Below are 23863 nucleotides of genomic sequence, written 5' to 3' on the forward strand. Positions count from 1 at the left end.
ATTTTTAGGACTATTTTTTTTAATGGCTGGCTGGTGATCGACTGACACACCCTCCGAGATCGACCGGTAGCTCGCGATCGACGTAATGAGCACCCCTGCTTTAAAGCATTCACACAGCACCAATATTTTGGAATAAGGATAGGGGATGGACACAAGACCCAAATATATTGAATCTATTTGTTAGAGGAGAAGGTTATGTAAAAGTTTCACTCACAGTAACTGGTGTGTTGAAAGACCCCGTTAAAGATGGAAACAGAAGTTTTTAAAGACTCGAGTAGATTTTATTCCCATGATATGCACTAATAATAATATAATCATAATAACAGTGTATTATGATTCTTTGTATCACCTAGTCTCTATTTTACACTCTGAAGAAAAGGAAAACTTGACAGATTTCTGATCATTAAGTAAATGACAGGTTATATGATTTGATATTCTGGCCACTTTATTTAGAATTGTTTGGCTTTTTTTGTAAAAAAAACCAAACAATTACATAGTGTGTTTATCTACATATGTTCTAGAGATGTTAATCCCATTTTTCAAAAGTCAAAAAGCTGGTTTCAACCAAATCCATGCAGTAAGTAGTGTTGTAGTACATGTAAACATACAGTGATGTTTAGGGTGGCCTGGGGGGGCCAGAATTTGGTGCCACACCCGTGACTACAGTACTTGAACATGTACCATTTTGTATTACCCTCCACTGTAGATGGAATATAATATTCCACCCATTAATGCACCATTGTTGTTCTCTGCTTAATATTAAGCAGTTGGACATTTTTTCATAAAGGGGTCCATGCCAAAGTGCAGCAAATATTGACTGTAATGTTGAGTCATTTAAATCCAGTGTTTTTGTTGTGATGTTTTGGGTTGCCAAATTCCAGGGTCAACTGTGTCCTTGTCCTGTTTTTATTTCAGTGTCAGCCACAGCTTTTTATAAATCCCAGCCAGTCCTCCAGTTCATGTGCGAGGTCCTGGACATTCACAACATTGACGAGCAGCCTCGCCCACTCACCGATTCCCACAGGGTCAAATTCACCAAGGAGATCAAAGGTGGTGATGGTTTCCACCACAGTTTTCAGTCAATGTTTGAATGTTCTCCCAGCGGCTTCAATGTACTGTTTCCAGGGCTGAAAGTGGAAGTGACACACTGCGGAACCATGCGTCGGAAGTACAGAGTCTGCAACGTGACGAGGCGCCCTGCCAGCCTTCAGACGTATGTTTTGGATTTTTAAACCTAATTGTCAGATTCATAACAAGTTTGTGTCCTTCAGTTTTCCTTTGCAACTGGAGAATGGCCAGACCATTGAGCGCACGGTGGCGCAGTACTTCAGAGAGAAGTACAGTCTACATCTCAGGTATCCCCACCTGCCTTGCCTGCAGGTGGGCCAGGAACAGAAACACACCTACTTGCCCTTGGAGGTAACCAACATTGCACACTAACTCAGATACATTTTTTGTATTTGTTTGATCCTACTTACACTTTTTTTTTTTTTTTAAAGACCAAAACGGGCTGTTTGCAGCTTGCTCACCGTTGCATTTTTCAAAGAAAAAAATATAACCCCATTGGCTAGCTTCTGTACCATGCCTTAGGGCTGGACGATTATGGCAAAAATAATAATCACCATCATTTTGATTGATATTGTAATTACGATCAATACCACAATTATTCGTTAATTTGAAAACATTAATGAATTGTCCCTCCAAAACCCAACTTTAAATATAGTTTAAAAAAACTTAAATATAAATTAGTAATGAATAACTACAAGTAAAATAATAGAAATACATTTAAATAGCAATATAAAAGCGAACTTCAGTTTTTTTTGTTTTTTTTACCTTAAACTTTATTTACCACCAGAGTGTGCTTTTTGTCAAAAGTTCATAAAATGTTTCTTAATGCAAAAATCCTCATTTATTGGTGCAGTACATCCATCCATTTTCTACCGCTTGTCCCGTTCGGGTTGGCGAGGGGTGCTAGAGCCTATCGCAGTACAGGCCAAAAGTTTGGACACCTTCTCATTTAATACGTTTTCTTTATTTTCACAACTATTTACATTGTAGATTGTCACATCAAAACTATGAATGAACACATGTGGAGTTATGTACTTAACAAAAAAAAAGGTGAAATAACTGAAAGCATGTTTTATATTCTAGTTTCTTCAAAATAGCCACCCTTTGCTCTGATTACTGTTTTGCACACTCTGGGCATTCTCTCCATGAGCTTCAAGAGGTAGTCACCTGAAATGGTTTTCACTTCACAGGTGTCATAGTTTTGATGCCTTCAGTGACTAACAATGTAAATAGTCATGAAAACACATTGAAATGAGAAGGTGTGTCCAAACTTTTGGCCTGTACTGTACATCTTTGGACAATTTTGAACAATATTTTAAGTCAAAGAATATTTTTGTAAATATGAAATCTATTTGTAAAGTACTTTTTGGAAAACTTTATTTTGTTTGCACAGTCAGACCAGATTTGGAGTACCGAGCTAATATTGTGAAGGGGGGAAATGTCCTGTGCTGTTGTTGCGGCTGCTGTGCCCCTGTTTGTACATTAATCTTACATCGATGATGTCGTTCAGATGTGTTGTGGGTGTATGGATCGTTCTTGCTAGTTTTAGCTAGGTAGTTTCAAGTGGCCTTCTCAACGTTTAGTTTAGGACGTAGTTGGGAGATGAATGAGGGTTCCCGGACACATTATTTTCCCAAACAAATGTTCTTTCTCCTCACAATGACAGCTTTTTACCCACATTTATGTTAATTTTCCCAATATTGTTTTGCGTTTATCAGCGGATTCTGTTTTAATGGCCAATTATGTGACTGCGTCCGCGGTTACTGATCACGGAAATCATGCCTTACTTTTTTTTGTTGATTATTGATTAAGCATCCTGGCTCTGTCAAAGTAACAACTATGAGATCCCAAACTTCTAGTAGACAGTCTTTTTCTCACTCACACTCCATCGTTTCACTGTTACAAGCTCTGTAATTTGCATGCACATTGCACAGCCAATTTGTTTTTTTATATAATTATTATTTTTTGGTTGTGAAAAGCCATTACCTACCATTAGTGGTACATATGTTGCCATCCAAGCAACGTTATCATGGACGCCCCTGCTTATTTCAGCAAGACAATGCCAAGCCGTGTGTTAAAACAGCGTTGCTTCATAGTAAAAGAGTGCGGGTACTAGACTGGCCTGCCTGGAGTCCAGACCTGTCTCCCATTGAAAATGTGTGGCGCATTATGAAGCCACAATGGAGACCCCGGACTGTTGAACAACTTAAGCTGTACATCAAGCAAGAATGGGAAATAATTCCACCTGAAAAGCTTCAAAAATGTGTCTCCTCAGTTCCCAAACATTTACAGAGTGCTGTTAAAAGGAAAGGCCATGTAACACAGTGGTAAAAATGCCCCCTGTGACAACTTTTTTGCAATGTGTTGCTGCCATTAAATTCTAAGTTGATTATTATTTTCCCCCAAAAAATTAATTTTCTCAGTTCGAACATTAAATATCTTGTCTTTGCAGTCTATTCAATTGAATATAAGTTGAAAAGGATTTGCAAATAATTGGATTGTTTTTATTTACGAATTTCACAACGTGCAAACTTCACTGGTTTTTGGGTTTTGTACATTCAATGACAGTTAACCCTTGCTATCCAAATCATTATCATTGGCTAAGATAATGCACTTGCATGGGTTGCGTACGCACGTAGTTACGTCATTACGTTCTAGAAGACTTAAGAGCGCGGGATTTACTGTGTAAAATACATTGGAAAGTTCTTGCCCTCTAAGCATCTGTGTAAATGTTGCAAACATCCCCTTTTAAGAAAGTGTTGGATGTATGTTGAGGCTGATGATAAAAACAATGATGGCATTTATTTTCCATGAAGGTGTGCAATATTGTTGCTGGTCAGCGCTGCATTAAAAAGCTGACAGATAACCAGACGTCCACCATGATAAAAGCAACAGCCCGCTCGGCTCCAGACAGACAGGAAGAGATCAGCCGCCTGGTAAGTATCGCCCATGGATACAGCTTTTTTTTTTTTTTTTTGGACTTGTTTACCTTACTTTTTTATTTTTTTGGTCGTCTCAGGTGCGCAACGCCAATTACAACGCCGACCCATTTGTCAAGGAGTTCCAGTTCCACATACGTGACGAGATGGCTCAGGTGACGGGCCGCGTCCTGCCGGCCCCCATGCTGCAATATGGCGGCAGGGTGAGCTCGGAACCCTTCATGGTACCTACCACACATCATTAGCATGTGTTTCTTTTTACTATAACATTGATGCTTCTGTTTTCCTTAAAACTGCATGCTGTTTTGATTCAGTAGTCTTAGTTATACTGCAGTATTAATGCTGGAACACAAGCCTCCAACTAGATGGCAGCAGTGTTCAAATGAATCAAGCTGACTAGGAATCATTAGCCTTTAAATTCATACAAACATATTTTTAAAGAATGAGCAGCGTCTAAATAGCACCTCAATTTATGAGCTTAGTTGGTTGTATGTATGACGTAGCTTTTAACTCTAAATACTTGTATTTCGAATCAACATCTCACATTGAAATGAACTGAAATCAATTTAATGGGTGATTGGCTCTCTAAAACACCATTTTTACATGTGAAAACATTGTCCTTTACAATTATAAAAGCTTTTTACAAAAATTCTCCATGAGCTTCAAGAGGTAGTCACCTGAAATGGTTTTCACTTCACAGGTGTCATAGTTTTGATGCTTTAAGTGACAATGTAAATAGTCATGAAAATAAAGAAAACTCATTGAAATGAGAAGGTGTCCAAACGTTTGGCCTGTACTGTAGTTTCTTTTATTTGTATGACTCCTACTGACTATGGGAGCAGTGGCCTTTTTGCGCTTGCTATCTTGGTTGTTACTTTCTACCATATGTCCTCTTCAAAGACATGAACATTGAGCGCAGAAACAAAGGAGACTGCTACCAGGCTATTATCCGCAGTTAGTCTGGAAAAAGAAGCGTAAATGCCGTTCTCTGTGCGTTGGCTAAACACAACAGTGACCCCAAGTGGAATTAAAATATTTTCAACAGCCCCAAACATTTAATTTTTCCTTATTAATGTTTCATCTTATTTTGTGTTTAAAAAAAAATAAAAAAAATAAAGACATTTGAGAAGATTGGAATATTTTTTAAAGGGGAACATTATCACAATTTCAGAAGGGTTAAAACCATTAAAAATCAGTTCCCAGTGGCTTATTTTATTTTTCGAAGTTTTTTTCAACATTATACCCATCACGCAATATCCCTAAAAAAAGCTTCAAAGTGCCTGATTTTAACCATCGTTATATACACCCGTCCATTTTCCTGTGACGTCACACAGTGATGCCAATACAAACAGCAAGGTATAGCGACATTAGCTCGGATTCAGACTCTGATTTCAGCGGCTTAACACTGTCTAAGATAATTACTAACTATGAACTAGGTTTACAGCATATGAAATACATTTGGCAACAACATGCACTTTGAGAGTGCAGACAGCCCATTTCAGGCGCGCTAAGAACATATATTTTTCCACGATTTCAGCACTCAGGTTAACATACCTAAATAGACACAAAATACTGCATTACACAAGACTACCTGAATGTACCGGTACTCGAATGATTGAAAAAAAATAAATGTTTTTAAGCTAAATTATTGGTAAACACAGTTTATGTATAATTTACGTAAAACCGCGAGTAATTAATAAAGTTTTCATCAATTAATATATTCTGTAGACATACCCTCATCCGCTCTCTTTTCCTGAATGCTGATCTGTCCAGTTTTGGAGTTGATGTCAGCAGGCCAGGGAAGCTAGGGTCAATATTCTTCTCTTGATCATCTTCGGTGGCATAAGGGACGGTGTGAGCCAAGACATCCAGGGGGTTTAGCTCGCTCGTCTGCGGGAACAAACTGTCGCCATTGCTTGCCGTGCTAGCGAGGTCCTTTGTCCTTGAATTGCTCACACACTCAAGGCAGATTCAATGGGGGTCTGGCGGCAGATTTCTTTGACTTTATGGTTGGAAATGCATCTGCTTTGAGTGTCGCAGGATATCCACACATTCTTGCCATCTCTGTCGTAGCATAGCTTTCGTCGGTAAAGTGTGCGGAACAAACGACTGACCATTTTGTCGGCTTTCCCCACAGCCTAGTATTTTGAACAAATTTCGTCCAATTTCTTGCCACTTTGGCATCTTTGGGCCACTGGTGCAACTTGAGTCCGTCCCTGTTGGTGTTGTTACACCCTCCGACAACACACCGACGAAAGTGAGAAAATGGCGGATTGCTTCCCAATGTGTCGTCACAACGTGACGTCATCGCTCCGAGAGCGAATAATAGAAAGGCGTTTAATTCGCCAAAATTCACCCATTTAGAGTTCGGAAATCGGTTAAAAAAATATATGGTCTTTTTTTCTGCAACATCAAGGTATATATTGACGCTTACATAGGTCTGCTGATAATGTTCCCCTTTAAAAAAGCTTTTCTTTTGGACTACCTGATGCAGCCCAGACTGTCTCCATCAGTCCCCTAGTAAACTGAGTTTGAGACCCATGGTTTAGCGTGTCAAATATAGCCTGCTATTTGTGGGCGTTTGAGTGCAAGCCCAGCAAATGGCGAGGATCTACTGTACTGTATGTGTCTGTGTACCTGCCAGCCCCAGCAGATCAACCCTGCACTGTCATTGCAGAACCGCACGGTGGCCACGCCCAGTCACGGAGTGTGGGACATGAGGGGGAAGCAGTTTCACACCGGAGTGGAGATCAAGATATGGGCCATTGCCTGTTTTGCCACCCAGAGGCAGTGCCGTGAAGAGATTCTCAAGTGAGATCAGGAAATAAATACATGTTTAAAGATCTCCATTTTTCATTGGTTGCCATTGTCATCCAGGAGCTTCACTGACCAGCTGCGGAAAATCTCAAAGGATGCTGGGATGCCCATCCAGGGCCAACCGTGTTTCTGTAAATATGCCCAAGGTGCCGACAGTGTGGAGCCCATGTTCAGACACCTGAAGAACGCTTACCTGGGTCTTCAGCTGATCATCGTAATCCTCCCTGGCAAAACGCCCGTCTACGGTAAATCTAGACGACCATTTCTACACCAGAGGCCATACTGGAAAATGTGAATCAAATACAACTGATCTAACATCCAACTTGCCATCTGCAGCTGAGGTAAAGCGGGTAGGAGACACCCTCCTTGGCATAGCCACTCAGTGTGTCCAGGTGAAGAATGTAGTGAAGACCTCACCGCAGACCCTGTCCAACCTCTGCCTCAAGATCAACGTCAAACTCGGAGGGATCAATAACATTCTAGTTCCTCACCAACGGTAACTCATCAAACTACAAATGGCACACAATGTGTGACTTCATCAGATTATTTTGAAGTGAACACTGTGTCCCTTTTCCACCCAGACCCTCAGTGTTCCAGCAGCCGATCATCTTCCTCGGGGCTGACGTCACTCACCCTCCTGCAGGGGATGGGAAGAAGCCATCTATTGCGGCGGTGAGGCAATAACATCGAGATGCATTCCTTCTTTTATTTAAAAACGGGACAATACATATTCATGGACATGTACATGTAAATATGCAAGATTATATTCATGGACATATACATGTAAATATGCAAGGTTATATTCATGGACATGTACATGTAAATATGCAAGATTATAGCCATTGGCTAATTTCTATCTTAAATCCCTTCAGCAGATTGATGTCTACATGGGACATATATAAGACAACATTGACAAGTAGAACAATTAGGTACCCCGAACAGTTGGCTAATAAAAGTAATATATCATATTTTTCATACAAAAGGCGCACCGGATTATAAGGCGCATTAAAGGGGTCATATTATTTTTTCTAAATTTAAAACACTTTCTTGTGGTCTACATAACATGTAATGGTGGTTCTTTGCTCAAAATGTTGCATAGATGATGTTTTACACCATCTTCAAGCCGCTTTCTGACAGTCGCTTCAGGGTGCGCCGTTTTGTGGGCGGTCTTATTTACGTGGCTCACCTTCAATAGCGTCTTTTCCCCGTCATCTTTGTTGTAGCGTGCAAGGACGGGAGTGGAAGAAGTGTCAAAAGATTTTCAAAGACATTCCGACTTTACTTAAATCGATAACAAGCAGCATGTCTTCATCCGTGGCTCACTAGTTTAACAACTATGCGAAATGTGTCCCGTGAAAAACCGTCCGACCAGAACTATGATAACTAAAGTTCCTTGGGTGAATAATGTAAACTCACTACACCGGTATGTTTTAGTGCTTTAATGGTGAGTTTACTGACAGATATAAGTAAGAACTTTACACTACTTTATATTAGAAATGGCAACAGCGCAGGATGAATGTCCCATAACAAAAAGGTAGTGAATAAGAAGCCTGTCTACTACGGCGTCGACACAGACTACAAAGGCGGACTCCCGCATATTTTCAGGACTTATGCAGATCCCAAATACAGATCAGCAGGTACCAGAAGGCAAGTTGCTTTTGTATAATATTGCGAAACAAAACGGCAAATGTCTTACCTTATACACACACACACCATAATACATAGGGCGCACCGGATTATAAGGCGCACTGCCGATGAGCGGGTCTATTCAGGTCTATTTTCAAACAAAAGGCGCATTAAATTTATTTTATTTTTTTCTAAATCTAAAAGACTTCCTTGTGGTCTACATAACATGTAATGGTGGTTCTTTGGTCAAAATGTTGCATAGATGATGTTTTACACATCATCTTCAAGCCGCTTTCTGACAGTCGCTTCAGGGTGCGCCGTTTTGTGAGCGGTCTTATTTACGTGCCTCCACTTCGACAGCGTCTTCTCCCCGTCATCTTTGTTGTAGCGGTGTAGCGTGCAAGGACGGGAGTGGAAGAAGTGTCAAAAGATGGAGCTAACTGTTTTAATGACATTCAGACTTTACTTCAATCAATAAGGGAGCAGCATCTCCTCACCAATGCTCAATAATGCAACATCAACGCCGGAAATGTGTCCCATAAAAAAACGTCCGACCGGAACTCTAACAAAAGTTCTGTGGGTGAATTATGTAAACCCACTACAGTTTTTAGCGCTTTGATAGCTAGTCTAGTGACAGATATAAGCAAGAACTTTACACTACTTTATATTAGAAATGGCAACAGCGGAAGATGAATGTCCCATAACAAGAAGATCGAGATAAAGAAGAAGCTTATTGACTAGTGTCTGCACGGACTACAATGGCGGACTCGCGCAAATGTTCAGTACTTATACAGATCAGCAGGTACCAGAAGGTAAGAAAAGTTGCTTTTGCATAATATTGTGAGGGGAAAAAAACGCCAGATAATGTCTGCTAATACCGTATTTTTCGGAGTATAAGTCGCACCGGCCAAAAATGCACAATAAAGAAAGGAAAAAACATATAAGTCGCACTGGAGTATAAGTCGCATTTTTGGGGGAAATGTATTTGATAAAAGCCAACAGCAAGAATAGACATTTGAAAGGCAATTTAAAATAAATCAAGAATAGTGAACAACAGGCTGAATAAGTGTACGTTATATGAGGCATAAATAAGCAACTGGTATGTTAACGTAACATATTATGGTAAGAGTCATTCAAATAACTATAACATATAGAACATGCTATACAATCTGTCACTCCTAATCGCTAAATCCCATGAAATCTTATACGTCTAGTCTCTTACGGGAATGAGATCAATAATATTATAATGTGTTCATCATTTCACACATAAGTCGCTCCTGAGTATAAGTCGCACCCCCGGCCAAACTATGGAAGAAAAAAAAACTGCGACTTATAGTCCGAAAAATACGGTAGGTGCATTTTGTGGTCCTCATATACACACAATACTCGTATGATTAATGCGCCGACAATCCATCAAGCGGTGCGGCTTCATAGCTTTCTGAAGTCGTACTAAAAACATTTTGACAGGTTTTTGAGCGCCGTGTGTAATGTTCTATATTCTCAATGGAACATTTAAAGTTTTGGTGGTGTTTACTGGTGTATCTCGTGTGACTGACCTCTCCTGGTCGCACTTATCATTACACCATGTATAAAATATAATAGCTTCGCGGTCGGTAGGCACAACCAGAATGATGCCCTACATTAGGCGCACCGGGTTATAAGGCGCACTGTCCATTTTTGAGAAAATTAAAAGATTTTAAGTCCGCCTTATAGTTCGAAAAATACGATACACATTTAGGCATGATTGTGGCAGCGGTGTTCTTCCAGAGTCAGAAACAGAAGAGTTTTTATTGCCCTTGTTTGAGAACGCGTTCTCAAACTAGGAATTTTACTTGGTGCAATTGTGCAACATAAAGCTATCAGATCTTGTTATTGTTCATGTGCCTGATGGCCGAGGGGGAAAAACTGTTCAGGTGGCGGGAGGTGTGGGTCTGGATGGACCGTAGTCTCCTGCCTGAGTGGAGAGGGGAGAGTAGTTTTGTCCAGGGTGAGAAGAGTCCGCTGTGAGCCGACCCACACGCCTCCTGGTCCTGGAGAAGAACAGGTCCTGGAGGGATGGGAGTTTGCAGCCAATGACCTTCTGAGCAGCACGTACGATGCGCTGCAGTCCATGCTTGTCCCGGACTGTGGCGCCGGCGAACCACACGGTTCCAAGCTTTGGGATGTTTGGTGAAAGAGGACAGGGTTGGAAGTTTATCTGGTATTGCATTCCAGGTGTGATGGACAGAAAAAGTGATTTGACCAAAGGCCTTTTCTCTGAACAGAACTACAGTCACTGTTGTTTTTTTCACAAATTCTTGTAATGGAGGTAGTGCTTTTGTCATGAAACATTTTGTAAATCAAGATGGTGTCATTGTCCCAATTTAAGTGCTCATGTTTTTTTAATATTTGACAATGAAGATGTTTGTTTTTAACACTTTCAGAGCTTCTCTATTAACTGTTTCAATCGGCTTTCTTTTCTTTTCATTGTTGTATACATTTGTGCTGCAGGTGGTCGGCAGCATGGACGCCCACCCCAGCAGGTACTGTGCTACCGTGCGAGTCCAGCGGCCCAGACAGGAAGTCATCCAAGACCTGGGCTCCATGGTGCGAGAGCTCCTGATCCAGTTCTACAAATCCACTCGCTACAAGCCGACCAGGCTGATATTTTACAGGGATGGTGTCTCCGAGGGCCAGTTCAGACAGGTATGATTCCATTTTCGCCGGCCTCACCTCAGAGTTTTTGTGCCGTTTTGGTTATCGTTCGGCCAAACATTGAGCTTAGCAAACTGGTTCATTTTCCCACGTATCATTCGGCCGCTTAAACAAAGAATCCCACACGTTGGTGACTGTCTGTGAAGAATGGATGTGGTTCTCAAAGACTTGGGACACTATAGACCTGGGATGTCAAAGTGGTTTTCATTGAGGGCCACATGGCAGTTATGGCTGCGATCAGAGGGCCGCTTGTAACAGCGAATAATGTATGAATTTGCCTCTGGATCTCATTTATTTAAATTATTTTAAGTAGACCCGTCGATTTTACAGTCAAAACTTTACATTTACAAAATGTTACTGTAAAATGTTATTTTTTGCAACATTTTACGATAAATATAAAAACAGTACCACTGTTTTATTTCTTATTTTTTAGGGAAAAAGCTGGCAGCTGAGTTGCCAGAATTTTATTTACATTGGTTTTTACAACATTATATTAATGGGAAAAAAGGACAAGTAATTTTTTTATTATGGCAACTTAGCTGCCAGTTTTTCTACCGTAAAAACAAATGTACCGTCTTTCCATTTACAGTAATACACCCTTAAAAACAACCGTAGATTTTACAGTCAAAAACTGGCAGCTCAGTCAACAGAATTTTAACGCAAAAAACAGTGGTTATTTTTTTCAATTTATAGTAATATGCTGTATTGTCATTTTTATTAATTTGATGGGTAGTTTGCTGTAAAGTTAAGTATTTTTTTATTAATGTACTGTAATATTTGCAATATTGAATACTGTAGGAGCCTAAATGCTGTTTAAGTTCATTTACATTTTTATGGAAGGTGCTTTGTTTATTCAGCCAAAATGGGACTATTTACTTTATTTGCATGCTTAGAATAATCATAAAGTACACTTTTTTTGTAATTATTACATTTGTCTAAATAATTTGATGACGTAACTGTTTGATTGCATATATGGCGGAAGGATCTGTGTGGTAGGTTGGTTTTTGGACACAAGGTATTATGGGTAATGGCAGTCAGGTGCGGGGGAATTGAGCCACACAGTTTTTTGACCTCACTCTTACTTTTTCTTACTCTTACTTTTTCTAACTCCTTCTTGCCTTAACAAACTCGCTTTATTTTGCCATTCATTTGTTCCCACATCGTTATTGTTTTACGTTTTTGAATTATTAAGTAAACGATACAAAACGAAAAGGAGCGTCTGGAGTTTTGTTTGTTGTTGCCGCAGCAAGCGGAGCAGGAGAAAGTAGAGGAGCGTCAAGCTAAAGACTTCATTAGGAGTCTACAAATACTATTCAAGTTTAAAAAACATGCAATTTCAAGCAGTATGTATATTTTTTTTCTGTCAAAATGAAAAAAAAAACCTTACATTTAGTGAGAAAATATTAAGTACTTTATTGACACATTTAATTTCCAGGTGTTTGCGGCCCAGATCGGGCCCCCGGGCCTTGAGTTTGACATCTGTGCTATAGACTGAGTCCAGCTACAGAATCCATTTTTAATGATCTTTATGATGCCTGTGTGGTTTATTAGTTCATAGAAAGCACACAGAACATTTAACCATTTTCGCCTCTGAACAGGATCTGCCAAGCACTGTTTATGGGCCCGCTCACATGAGGCGTTCAAGCGCACTGTGTGTCTGAGTGTTAAGCAAAAAGACTTTCAGACAGTCTGCACTTTTTTGTCGTATAACTTCTAAGGGGGCCAAAGAAAGTTGCAAGTGACTTCACTTTGATCAAGAATGCGAGAAACAGTAGGATTTTAACAGAATAACCCGTAGCTGTCTTGGCCAACAAGTGTCTTCAATATTTTTAAAAGTGATGTTACGTGATTATTTATACATTACATTCGTAATTTATATGTATTGAACATTGTTGTTGCATTTAAAATATAATTATTCATAATATGTTAATGTTTGGCTGTCTAGAATAGATTAATTGGGTTTTCATTATTTCTCATGGACAAAATGTATTCATATTTTTGTGTGGTTCAGTCAGTTAGAACTTTTGGAACATGTTACTAAGAGCCTGTACCATGGTAGCCTGTTTTTTTTTTATTGTAAAGCATACTGTTCAGCAGTGCTCTTCAACTCGCAGCTCGGGGGCCAAATCGGCCCCAACGTTCAGTTCAAAATTTGAGACAAAAATTATTACAGCAAATTCCTAAAAACACTACATTGCTCCTGTTGTACGGAGGAACTTGAGCCTTTGTGAACACTGTCCGATTCTTGCAAACATAGAACACTTGTGATTTACATAACTGAAGCGTTCCTCAAGGCATCCTTTTAAGTCCTCCCCTTTTTGGCAGTTATACATGTGATTTCTGTAAGTAAGGTGTTGCTTGTTTACTTCAGATGCAGTCATTTGTTTAAATTCTTTACTTATACTGGTGGTGGTCCATTTTAGGTCCTCTCATTCGTCTTTTGGGCTATTCAACTGGTGGTTCAGTCCAACTTGAGACTCACATTTTTGTAGCAGATTCTTAAAAACAAGAGTGCGGTCATAGAGATGATCTTTGACGAGCTTTTTTTGCAGAAAGTTCTTAAACACCAGAGTGCTCCTGTAACGCTGACATAATGACAAGAAAACAATCACATTTCCACTGTAGAGGACGCTGGTTCTTCGGAATATACAAAAGCAGTGAAGTTGTCACGTTGTGTAAATGGTAAATAAAAACAGAATACAATGATTTGCAAATCTTTTTCAACCTATATTCTGGATAGGTTGCAAAGACAAGATACTTAACGTTCAAACTGGTAAACTTAATTTTTTGTAATTAGTTCATTTGGAATTTGATGTCTGCAACATGTTTTAAAAAATCTGGCACAAGTGGCAAAAAAGACTGAGAAAGTTGAGGAATGCTCATCAAACACTTATTGGGAACATCCCACAGGCTACTTGGGAACAGGTGGATGCCATGTCAGTAACTACAGTTGGTCGCTACATCTGCAAGTGCAGGTTAAAACTCTACTATGCAAAGCCAAAGCCATTTATCAACAACACCCAGAAACGTTTCGCTGGGCTCGAGCTCATCTACGATGGACTGATGCAAAGTGTTCTGTGGTCTGACGAGTCCTCATTTCAAATTGTTTTTGGAAAATGTGGACCAAAGAGGAAAAGAACCATCCGGACTGTTCTAGGCGCAAAGTGTAAAAGCCAGCATGTGTGATGGTATGGGGGTGTATTAGTGCCCAAGGCATAGGTAACTTACACGTCTATGAAGGCACCATTAATGCTGAAAGGTACATACAGGTTTTGGAGCAACATATGTTGCCATCCAAGCAACGTTACCATGGACGCCCCTGCTTATTTCAGCAAGACAATGCCAAGCCACGTGTTACATCAGCGTGACTTTGTAGTAAAAGAGTGCGGGTACTAGACTGGCCTGCCTGTAGTCCAGACCTGTCTCCCATTGACAGTGTGTGGTGCATTATGAAGCCTAAAATAGCACAACGGAGACCCCCGGACTGTTGAACAACTTAAGCTGTACATCAAGCAAGAATGGGAAAGAATTCCACCTGAGAAGCTTCAAAAATGTGTCTCCTCAGTTCCCAAACATTTACTGAGTGTTAAAAGGAAAGGCCATGTAACACGGTGGTAAAAATGCTCCTCTAGCAACTTTTTTGCAATGTGTTGCTACCATTAAATTCTAAGTTAATTATTTGCAAAAAAAAAACAGTTTCTCAGTGTGAACATTAAATATCTTGTCTTTGCAGTCTATTCAATTAAATATATATTGAAAAGGATTTGCAAATCATTGTATTCTCTTTTTATTTACCATTTACACAACGTGACAACTTCACTGGTTCTGGGTTTTGTACAAATAAGACTTCTAGTGGAGGGAGAAGTCCTGCTGGTGTGCAGCGTCCAAATCAGCAGCAGTGATTTTCATTCTGACAAACTTACCCCTTAGCCTTCTACTCTTCACATGCGCTGTTTTGTGTATTTCCTGTACAGGTGCTGTATTATGAGCTACTAGCCATCAGGGAGGCGTGCATCAGTCTGGAGAAGGATTACCAGCCTGGGATTACTTACATTGTTGTACAAAAACGACATCACACGCGTCTCTTCTGTGCTGATCACAACGAGCGGGTAAGTTCATGTAGATCAGGGGTGCTCATTACGTCGATCGCGAGCTACCGGCCGATCTCGGAGGGTGTGTCAGTCGATCACCAGCCAGGCATTAAAAAAATAGTCCTAAAAATGAGCGATCATAAATCTTCACTATGACGTCACTTTCGTCACTTGATTGACATTCACGGCACCCGAGGGTCTTCTGAGATGACGCTGGCTGCTGCCAGCTCATTAAAATTACCGACTGGAAGGCGAGAAACGCTTTATTTCAACAGACTCTGGCGCCGTACCTGTCGTCAAAACTCCAAAGACCGACTGCACAGTTGCCCTACCAAAATGAGAGTCTCAGAAAGCTGGCGTGCACAAGCTAGCAAGCTACGGAGTTTGCCGACAATGTATTTCTTGTAAAGTGTATACAAAGGAGTACGGAAGCTGGACAAATAAGATGCCAAAAACCAACCACTTTCATGTGGTATTGGACAGAAAGGAGGACTTTTTTTCTCCTCCATTCGAAAATGCGGACATTATCAGCACCACTGTCTGATTCCTATCAATGCAAGTCATCACAATCAGGTAATACACCAACTTATATTCTTGTCTTCATGAAAGAAAGGAATCTATGTGTTAAACATGCTTGTATTATCTTTAAACACCTTTAACTTGTTAACAATATTAACTATATGTGTTAAACATGCTTGTATTATTAAACACCTTTAATTTTTTAACAATATTAACTGTGTTAAACATGCTTGCATTATCTTTAAACACCTTTAACTTGTTAACAATATTAACTATATGTATTAAACATAATTGTATTATCATTAAACACCTTTAATTTTTTAACAATATTAACTGTGTTAAACATGCTTGCATTATCTTTAAACACCTTTAACTTGTTAACAATATTAACTATATGTATTAAACATAATTGTATTATCATTAAACACCTTTAATTTTTTAACAATATTAACTATATGTGTTAAACATGCTTGCATGATCATTAAACACCTTTAACTTGTTAACAAAAACATATATTTCATAAATAAGTAAATATACATTATATATATGAATGAGGTAGATCCCCACGAATTGATCAATTGAAAAGTAGCTCGCCTGCAGAAAAAGTGTGAGCACCCCTGATGTAGATGAAGCGTCGGAATTGGGGACTGATTTTCTTCATTTGTCATTTCTAAATTCCCGGCAGGTTGGAAGAAGCGGAAACATTCCCGCCGGCACGACGGTGGACACGGACATCACTCACCCTTATGAGTTTGACTTTTATCTCTGCAGCCATGCTGGAATCCAGGTCCACTTGTGTTGCCAGGAAGCTTTCTGGTGATTAAGTAATAAGCTAAGTTTGTCCTTTTAACTTCCACCTTTTAGGGCACCAGCAGGCCGTCGCACTACCACGTGTTGTGGGACGACAACTGTTTTACTGCCGATGAGTTCCAGCTCCTCACCTACCAGCTGTGCCACACCTACGTGCGCTGCACGCGCTCCGTCTCCATCCCAGCACCCGCCTACTACGCCCACCTGGTGGCCTTCCGTGCGCGCTACCACCTGGTGGACAAAGAACATGACAGGTAGAGGAAAGGATAAGACTTTATTTATCCCACATTGGGGATAATGTCATTACATATTGTCATGTTCAAACACTGATGACATCTATTAAACAAGACAAGAGGCAAGGAATTAAACAGAATTCAATTTGGACTCAATATTGAGGAGAGTCGTCTGTACACTGTACCCTTGTACGGTGTCTCAGCACGCTCTGCCAAAAGATTGCACGCCTCCTTCTTTATTTTGGACCCTCCCCGACCACATGGCCACCGCTGTTTCCAAAGGTCGCAAAAAGTTCACAGAAAAGGTCGTAAACAATTCACAGAAAAGGTCAGTTCAAAAAGAATTCGTAAAATACTTCAAAAAGAGGTCCATAAAATAGTTCAAAAAGAGTTTGTCTGGAAATTGGGCAGATCCTGCCATCTCTCCTTTTTGAAGTCCTTGGGTTAGAACAATCTTTCTTTTGATAACCATACATGAGAGAAAACAAACACCTTCATCTTGCTTTCCCCCTACACAGTGGAGTTTTACGAGCCTTACTCTTGGTAGGTTTCAAAGACAGCTTTTGTCTTCTCACCAGACCCTCAATGTAACACAAAGTTTTTGTGATAATTTAGAAACAATTATTCTAACACATATAGCAAGGGTCAAATAATGCTTGAACTCTCAGTATTGTCACTGTTCAATTCCCATATGATGCGTCTGTTCATGACAAATTACCACAAAGTAGCATAAAGAAAATGGCAGATCTGTTTCTTAAATATATTATAGTTTAAATGTTGCCAGTCATATAAATAAAAAAGCTAAATCCTTTGTCAAAGTAGCTTAAATGTTGAAATGTGTATTGAAACAAGATGGAGGAACAGAAGTTATTTTGTGTGTGTGTGTATATACCGACATTTTATCAATGCCTTGGCAAAATAAGCTTATTCCCTTTTGTGGGTTGAATTAAGCTTAAAAAAATTAGATGTTCGCGGTTTTTATTTTGTAAAAGTAACTCAGAAGAAAAAAGGTTGGACAACTCTGACATACAGTATTAAGAGGACAAGAGGACAAAATGGAAGAGTAAAAAAAAAAAAAGTTATAAAATAAAAATAACAGTAGTGCATTAAGAGTAGCTGCTACTCAGTGCTTCTACAGTGTTAACCTTCCTGCTTTTAAAGTGGCTGCATTTTAACTTTCATGAAGAAAAAACAAACAAAAAAACAAACACTTCGGTTATTGTTGCAGCTCGTAAAGTTAAGTCTTCAAAATAAAAATTAGTGCTGTCAAATAATTTGCAAAAATTTGATTATCATAATTATTCACATCCATCCATCTTCTTCCGCTTATCCGAGGTGGGGTCGCGGGGGCAGCAGCCTAAGCAGAGAAGCCCAGACTTCCCTCTTCTTTCGTCCAGCTCCTCCCGGGGGATCCCGAGGCGTTCCCAGGCCAGCCAGGAGACTTAGTCTTCTCAACGTGTCCTGGGTCTTCCCCGTGGCCTCCTACCGGTCGGACGTGCCCGAAACACCTCCCTAGGGAGGCGTTCGGGTGGCATCCTGACCAGATGCCCGAACCACCTCATCTGGCTCCTCTCCATGTGGAGGAGCAGCGGCTTTACTTTGAGCTCCCCCCGGATGACAGAGCTTCTCACCCTATCTCTAAGGGAGAGCCCCGCCACCCGGCCGCTTGTACCCGTGATCTTGTCCTTTCGGTCATAACCCAAAGCTCGTGACCATAGGTGAGGATGGGAACGTAGATCGACCGGTAAATTGAGAGCTTTGCCTTCCGGCTCAGCTCCTTCTTCACCACAACGGATCGATACAGCGTCCGCATTACTGAAGACGCCGCACCGATCCGCCTGTCCATCTCACCATCCACTCTTCCCTCACTCGTGAACAATCGATTATTTACTTGCTTAATTTAAATACATTTTCATAGAGTCAAATATTTGGACACAAATGCAACTTTGTCAGAATGTCGTCCAGGAACCTTTAAAAAAAAATGTTACTTGAATGCGCTTCATTTATTCACTCAAAACTTGCTAACAGTTTTATCTAAAGTCCCGTCCGTCTAAGGTGTATTTTGAAGTGAAATTTTCCAGCGAGCACAATCGGAGTCTCCTTACTCATATTTGTACTGACTTATGAGGTGACCTTATTATTGGCCGTAGAACAACCTTCCAGGTAACCATCCGCGGTTAATAAATGGCGAGATTAATTTGCGTGTACCGGTATACAGTACATGATCGTTCTGCTAATTTTTTATTTTTTTTGTGCTTTCTCACATCAGTTAACATTTTCAATAATGACAAATACCAGTAGTATTTGCTACTAGGTCAGACCAAAGCGATCGGAGCACTGTTCAGTATCGCAGCCTCTGATTGGCTCAGCTTCAGGCAGCATGGCTATATTAGGAAAAAGGGTGTTATTCATTTCGAGAAGGCTCTTATGTTGAAAAATTTATTAAACCGTTTTTTATTTAAAAATACATTCTTACTTCCAGAACTTCGCAGAAAGTCCCATCAAGTCATAAAAATGGGGTCCCACAGTATTTTGAAAATGAATGTTTATAACTGAATACGTTTACATATGCATAAAAATGTACTTTTGTATAATTTTTGATGAGCCAAGTAATGTTTATGACAACCTTTTTCCAAAACACAATATAGAATGTGAGATGTAACCGGATAGTGCATACATTTATCATTTGTTTTCAAAAGAAAAGTGGGGCCCCAAAAATGTACTGTGGGACCCCATTTTTATGACTTGATGGGGTCCCTGGGACTTTCTGCAAACTTCTGTAAGTAAGAATGGATTTTTGAATAAAAAAACTGTTTACTTTAATACATTTTTAAACATAAGAGCCCTCTCGACATGAAATAACACCTTTTTTCTAATATAGTCATGCCGCCTGAAGCTGAGCCAATCAGAGGCTGCAATACTGAATAGTGCTCTGATTGGTTTGGTCTGATCTACAAACGTAAACAAAATGTTATGCATATGTAAATGTATTCAGTTATAAACATTCATTTTCTTCTTTCCTTCACGGATCTAAACTTTACCGCTGCTGGTATTTTATTTTTTTTTATTTTTATTGTAATATTTTCAGAATGTGTTTGTTCTATTTTTGGCCAAAGTAAGACAAAGAAAACAAACTGAAGTTTTTAGTTTTAATGCCATGATTTTAATAATCTGGCTGTGTGCACAGATTTTCCTCCATGCAGCCTCTGAGCTAAAATTAATTTGACTTCCCTGCTTTAGGGTCATTTTGAGTCATTTGACCACCAAACCAACATACAATGACTCTCCATTAGGGTTGTACCAGTACTGGTATAGTACCGCGGTACTAATGAATCATTCTGTACTATACAGCCTCTAAAAAGTACCGGTCCCCCCCGTCGTCACGTCGTGACATTGCTGGTTTTACGAGCAGAGGAGCATGTTCGGCAGCGCACAATCACAGAGTACTTACAAGCAGACACAGTGTGTAGACAAAAAAGGGAGAACGGACGCATTTTGGCCTAAAAACTGATAAAGGTGAAGTTATAACACTGAAATGTCCTCAGGAAGAGGTGCTTTAAGACATGGCTAACTAGCGGCGAAAGTCCAGCCGCAGTCTGCAGTGTTTTAGCTACTTCTAAATCACTAATCTTCGTCTCCATGGTGACAAATAAAGCAAGTATCATTATCACTGCAGGAGGAGGAATAGCTAAACATGCTTCACTACACACCGTAGGAGGATACAATAGCTCATTGGCATCACAATGTAAACAAATGCCATGGGTGGATCTACACCTGACATCCACTGTAATGATACCAAGTACAGGAGCGTATCTAGTCGATACTACTATGATTACATCTATATTTTTTTTATCGTCACAAAATCTTTTTTCTTTTTAAAAAAAAATAAATTCATATTATGTTCATAAACTCAGGAAATATGTCCCTGGACACATGAGGACTTTAAATATGACCAATGTATGATCCTGTAACTACTTGGTATCGGATCGATACCGCAATTTGTGGTATCATCTAGAGATGGCCGATATAATCGGCCGATAAATGCTTTAAAATGTAATATCGGAAATTATCGGTATCAATTTTTTTTCTGTTTTTTTAATTTTTTTAATTTTTATTAAATCAACAACAAAAAAACACAAGATACACTTACAATTAGTGCATCAACCCAAAAAAACTCATTCTTACAAAAGGGTTGTTTCTTTCTGTTAATATTGTGGTTCCTACATTATATATCAATATATATCAATACAGTCTGCAAGGGATACAGTCCGTAAGCACACATGATTGCTCCACTAATAGTACTAACCTTTAACACTTAATGTTACTCATTTTCATTCATTACTAGTTTCTATGTAAATGTTTTTATATTGTTTTACTTGCCTTTTTATTCAAGAATTTTTTTTTTTTTTAATTATTTTTTTTTTTTAAAAAGAACCTTATCTTCACCATACCTGGTTGTCCAAATTAGGCATAATAATGTGATAATTCCACGACTGTATATATCGGTATCGGTAATTAAGAGTTGGACAGTATCGGATATCCCTAGTATCATCCAAAACTAATGTAAAGTATCAAAGAAGAGAAGAATAAGTGATTATTACATTTTAACAGAAGTGTAGATAGAACATGTTGAAACAGAAAATAAGCAGATAAACAGTAAATGTACTACTAGTAACTAGTAGATATTTTTTTTTACAGCTTGTCCTTTATGTGTATAAATGACACAATATGTTACTGCATAGACTAATTAGGAGTCTTTGTTTGTTTACTTACTACTAAAAGACAAGTTGTCTAGTATGTTCACTATTTTATTTAAGGGCTAAATTGCAATAATAAACATGTTTAATGTACCCTAGGATTTTTTGTTAAAATAATGCAATTTTTTGTGTTCCCCTTTTTATTTAGAAAAGTATCAAAATACATTTTGGTGCCGGTATCGGGACAACACTAGTCTCTATAGTGCGTAGGTTGTTTTATTCACCATGTCTTCGCTCCCTTCCTGGCGACAGTGCGGAGGGCAGCCACATCTCAGGGCAGAGCAACGGCAGGGACCCTCAGGTGCTGGCCAAAGCGGTGCAGATCCACCACGACACGCTGGCGACCATGTACTTCGCCTGAACGCGCCTATGCAAGCGGAGGCGGAGGCGGAGCGCCCCCAGGTCCTCGCCTTCCAGATGTTGACAGCAGCCCGGTACGTGTGCGGTTTTTGAGAGGAAAGCAAAAGCACCTGATTGAATATTGTCATATGAAACAACTGCCGGTTCATCTTCCAAGCAGGATTGTGCAAAAAAAAACGGCCGCCTTAGCGTGGATGCTTGAAGCCAGTGTCAGTTTGTTGCCTTACTGTGAATGATTTCTTCTGTAAGCCAGCTGGAGTCGTGTGTGTTTTCTCTTCAAATCCCAAAGTTTTATACCCTTTTAAAGTAAAATCAGTCACCTTTGCAGAAGCAGGGCAAAGTAGAGCAGTAACTTGGGCTCTGTGATGAATGTTGCTTGGTGAATTCAAGTGCCTGATCTGACTAGATGGTGGAACTCTGCTGCTGCTAGTGAGAGAATGTTGTCCTCCTTCCCCGAAATGCATGCAACACACTTGAAAGTGCTTCCACAGTATATTCCCTGCACCTCAAGTGTCAAAGCATCAATCTTTTACTCCCAATTTGTCACCTCGAAGGCGTGTCCTGGTGATGAAAATCACAGGCATGTTTTTTGTTTTTTTTTAAACGTTTTTAATCTTTTCTGATAGAGCTTACTGGACATGTCCCTTCCACTTAGTCCAAAGAAGTGGCATATTTAAATAACCTATTTATGTAAGCAGGCATCATGTAGTATTCGTGTTGGTCTGGTCAGTTTCCAAAGTGCTTCATGCAATACACACTCTGCACCGTTTAAAGTTCAAACTTGTGTAGTGTGTGCCTTTTTTGTCATGGTGCTGAAAGATCCTCTTCACACGTTTTAATTATGACTATACAGTATGGAGAGATTGTGTGTGTGTGTGTGTATGCCAATAACGAGATATATGCAGAGTTGATCAATATGGCGCTGACAGGACCAAAAGAAGTGCAGGGGGACATGAAAAGTAGCAAAACAGCAACCTCATGTAGTGTTCATTTTACTGCCTGCTTGATTTGGACAGCAATAACAAAGATGGAGGATGTCTGTCAACTTGTACACTTTCTTTCCCCCCCCCCCCTCATCTAACATGAGGTTTACAGTCTCCCCACAGAAATATCCACTGCTGTCATATCACACAATATTACTACTGTCCTATTTTTTTTTTTTTTCTTCTTCTTCTTCCAGATTTTTAAACATAAAACTAAAGACTGTTTTTGTCTTAACACTTGCCTGGTCTTGATGTCAGCCTTCTTATTTGGTTTTCCTATTTAATTTTTGTAATAAATATACTTTTCAAAAAAAAAAGCATATCCTGTTTTAATGACACTTCTGAGACCGTATGATATACGACATATGGGGAAATTAATTACAGTATAATATATGACATACGGTTAATTTGAAAGCATTAAAAGGTTACTACTGTCATTTAATTTTATGAAAGCAAACAAACTCACTTGAACTTAGTTCTTATCAACATGGGTCATTAAATTATTTGATTAAAATAACTAATTTATGACTATTATGCAGCATTAATAACAAGACCCAATTTCCTTTTATATTACTATATTATTTTTTTTGTTATTTTAGCTGGTGTGCATTTAAAGCAGGGGTGTCTAACTCATTTTAAATGGGGGGCCACGTGGAGGAAAATCTACTCCCAAGTGGGCCAGACTGGTAAAATCACGGCACGATAACTTAAAAATAGACCACTTCAGATTGTTTTCTTTGTTTAAAAATAGAACAAGCACATTCTGAAATTGTACAAATCACTATGTTAGTATTTTTTTTACAATTACCTATCGTATTTTTCAGACTAAGTCGCAGTTTTTTTCCTAGTTTGGCCGGGGGTGCGACTTATACTCTGGAGCGACTTATGTGTGAAATTAACACATTAGTGTATAATATCAAATATTATTGATCTCATTCACGTAAGAGACTAGACGTATAAGATTTC

At 39.4% G+C, this 23863-nt stretch overlaps 1 protein-coding gene across 3 annotated transcripts in view; it reads left to right on the forward strand.

The window, feature by feature from the left end:
- ago3b (argonaute RISC catalytic component 3b) overlaps positions 1-23184 on the forward strand; it is a 40272-nt gene extending 17088 nt beyond the window's left edge. For 2 of the 3 annotated variants that reach the window (XM_061983287.2, XM_061983288.2), the window contains exons 7-20: positions 916-1050; positions 1126-1213; positions 1272-1419; positions 3885-4004; positions 4088-4231; positions 6685-6818; positions 6885-7069; positions 7161-7320; positions 7406-7496; positions 10941-11135; positions 15119-15253; positions 16440-16541; positions 16619-16818; positions 21807-23183. In XM_061983287.2, the coding sequence (XP_061839271.1) occupies positions 916-1050; positions 1126-1213; positions 1272-1419; positions 3885-4004; positions 4088-4231; positions 6685-6818; positions 6885-7069; positions 7161-7320; positions 7406-7496; positions 10941-11135; positions 15119-15253; positions 16440-16541; positions 16619-16818; positions 21807-21915 (1946 nt within the window). In that variant the 3' untranslated portion in view covers positions 21916-23183. Of the gene's footprint in view, positions 1-915; positions 1214-1271; positions 1420-3884; positions 4005-4087; positions 4232-6684; positions 6819-6884; positions 7070-7160; positions 7321-7405; positions 7497-10940; positions 11136-15118; positions 15254-16439; positions 16542-16618; positions 16819-21806 lie in introns of all 3 variants that reach the window. The other variant, XM_061983286.2, reaches the window with a different exon arrangement.
- Positions 23185-23863: the final 679 nt, after the last annotated feature.

The sequence above is a fragment of the Nerophis lumbriciformis genome, linkage group LG21 (assembly GCF_033978685.3).
Source record: "Nerophis lumbriciformis linkage group LG21, RoL_Nlum_v2.1, whole genome shotgun sequence".
Lineage (NCBI taxonomy): Eukaryota > Metazoa > Chordata > Actinopteri > Syngnathiformes > Syngnathidae > Nerophis > Nerophis lumbriciformis.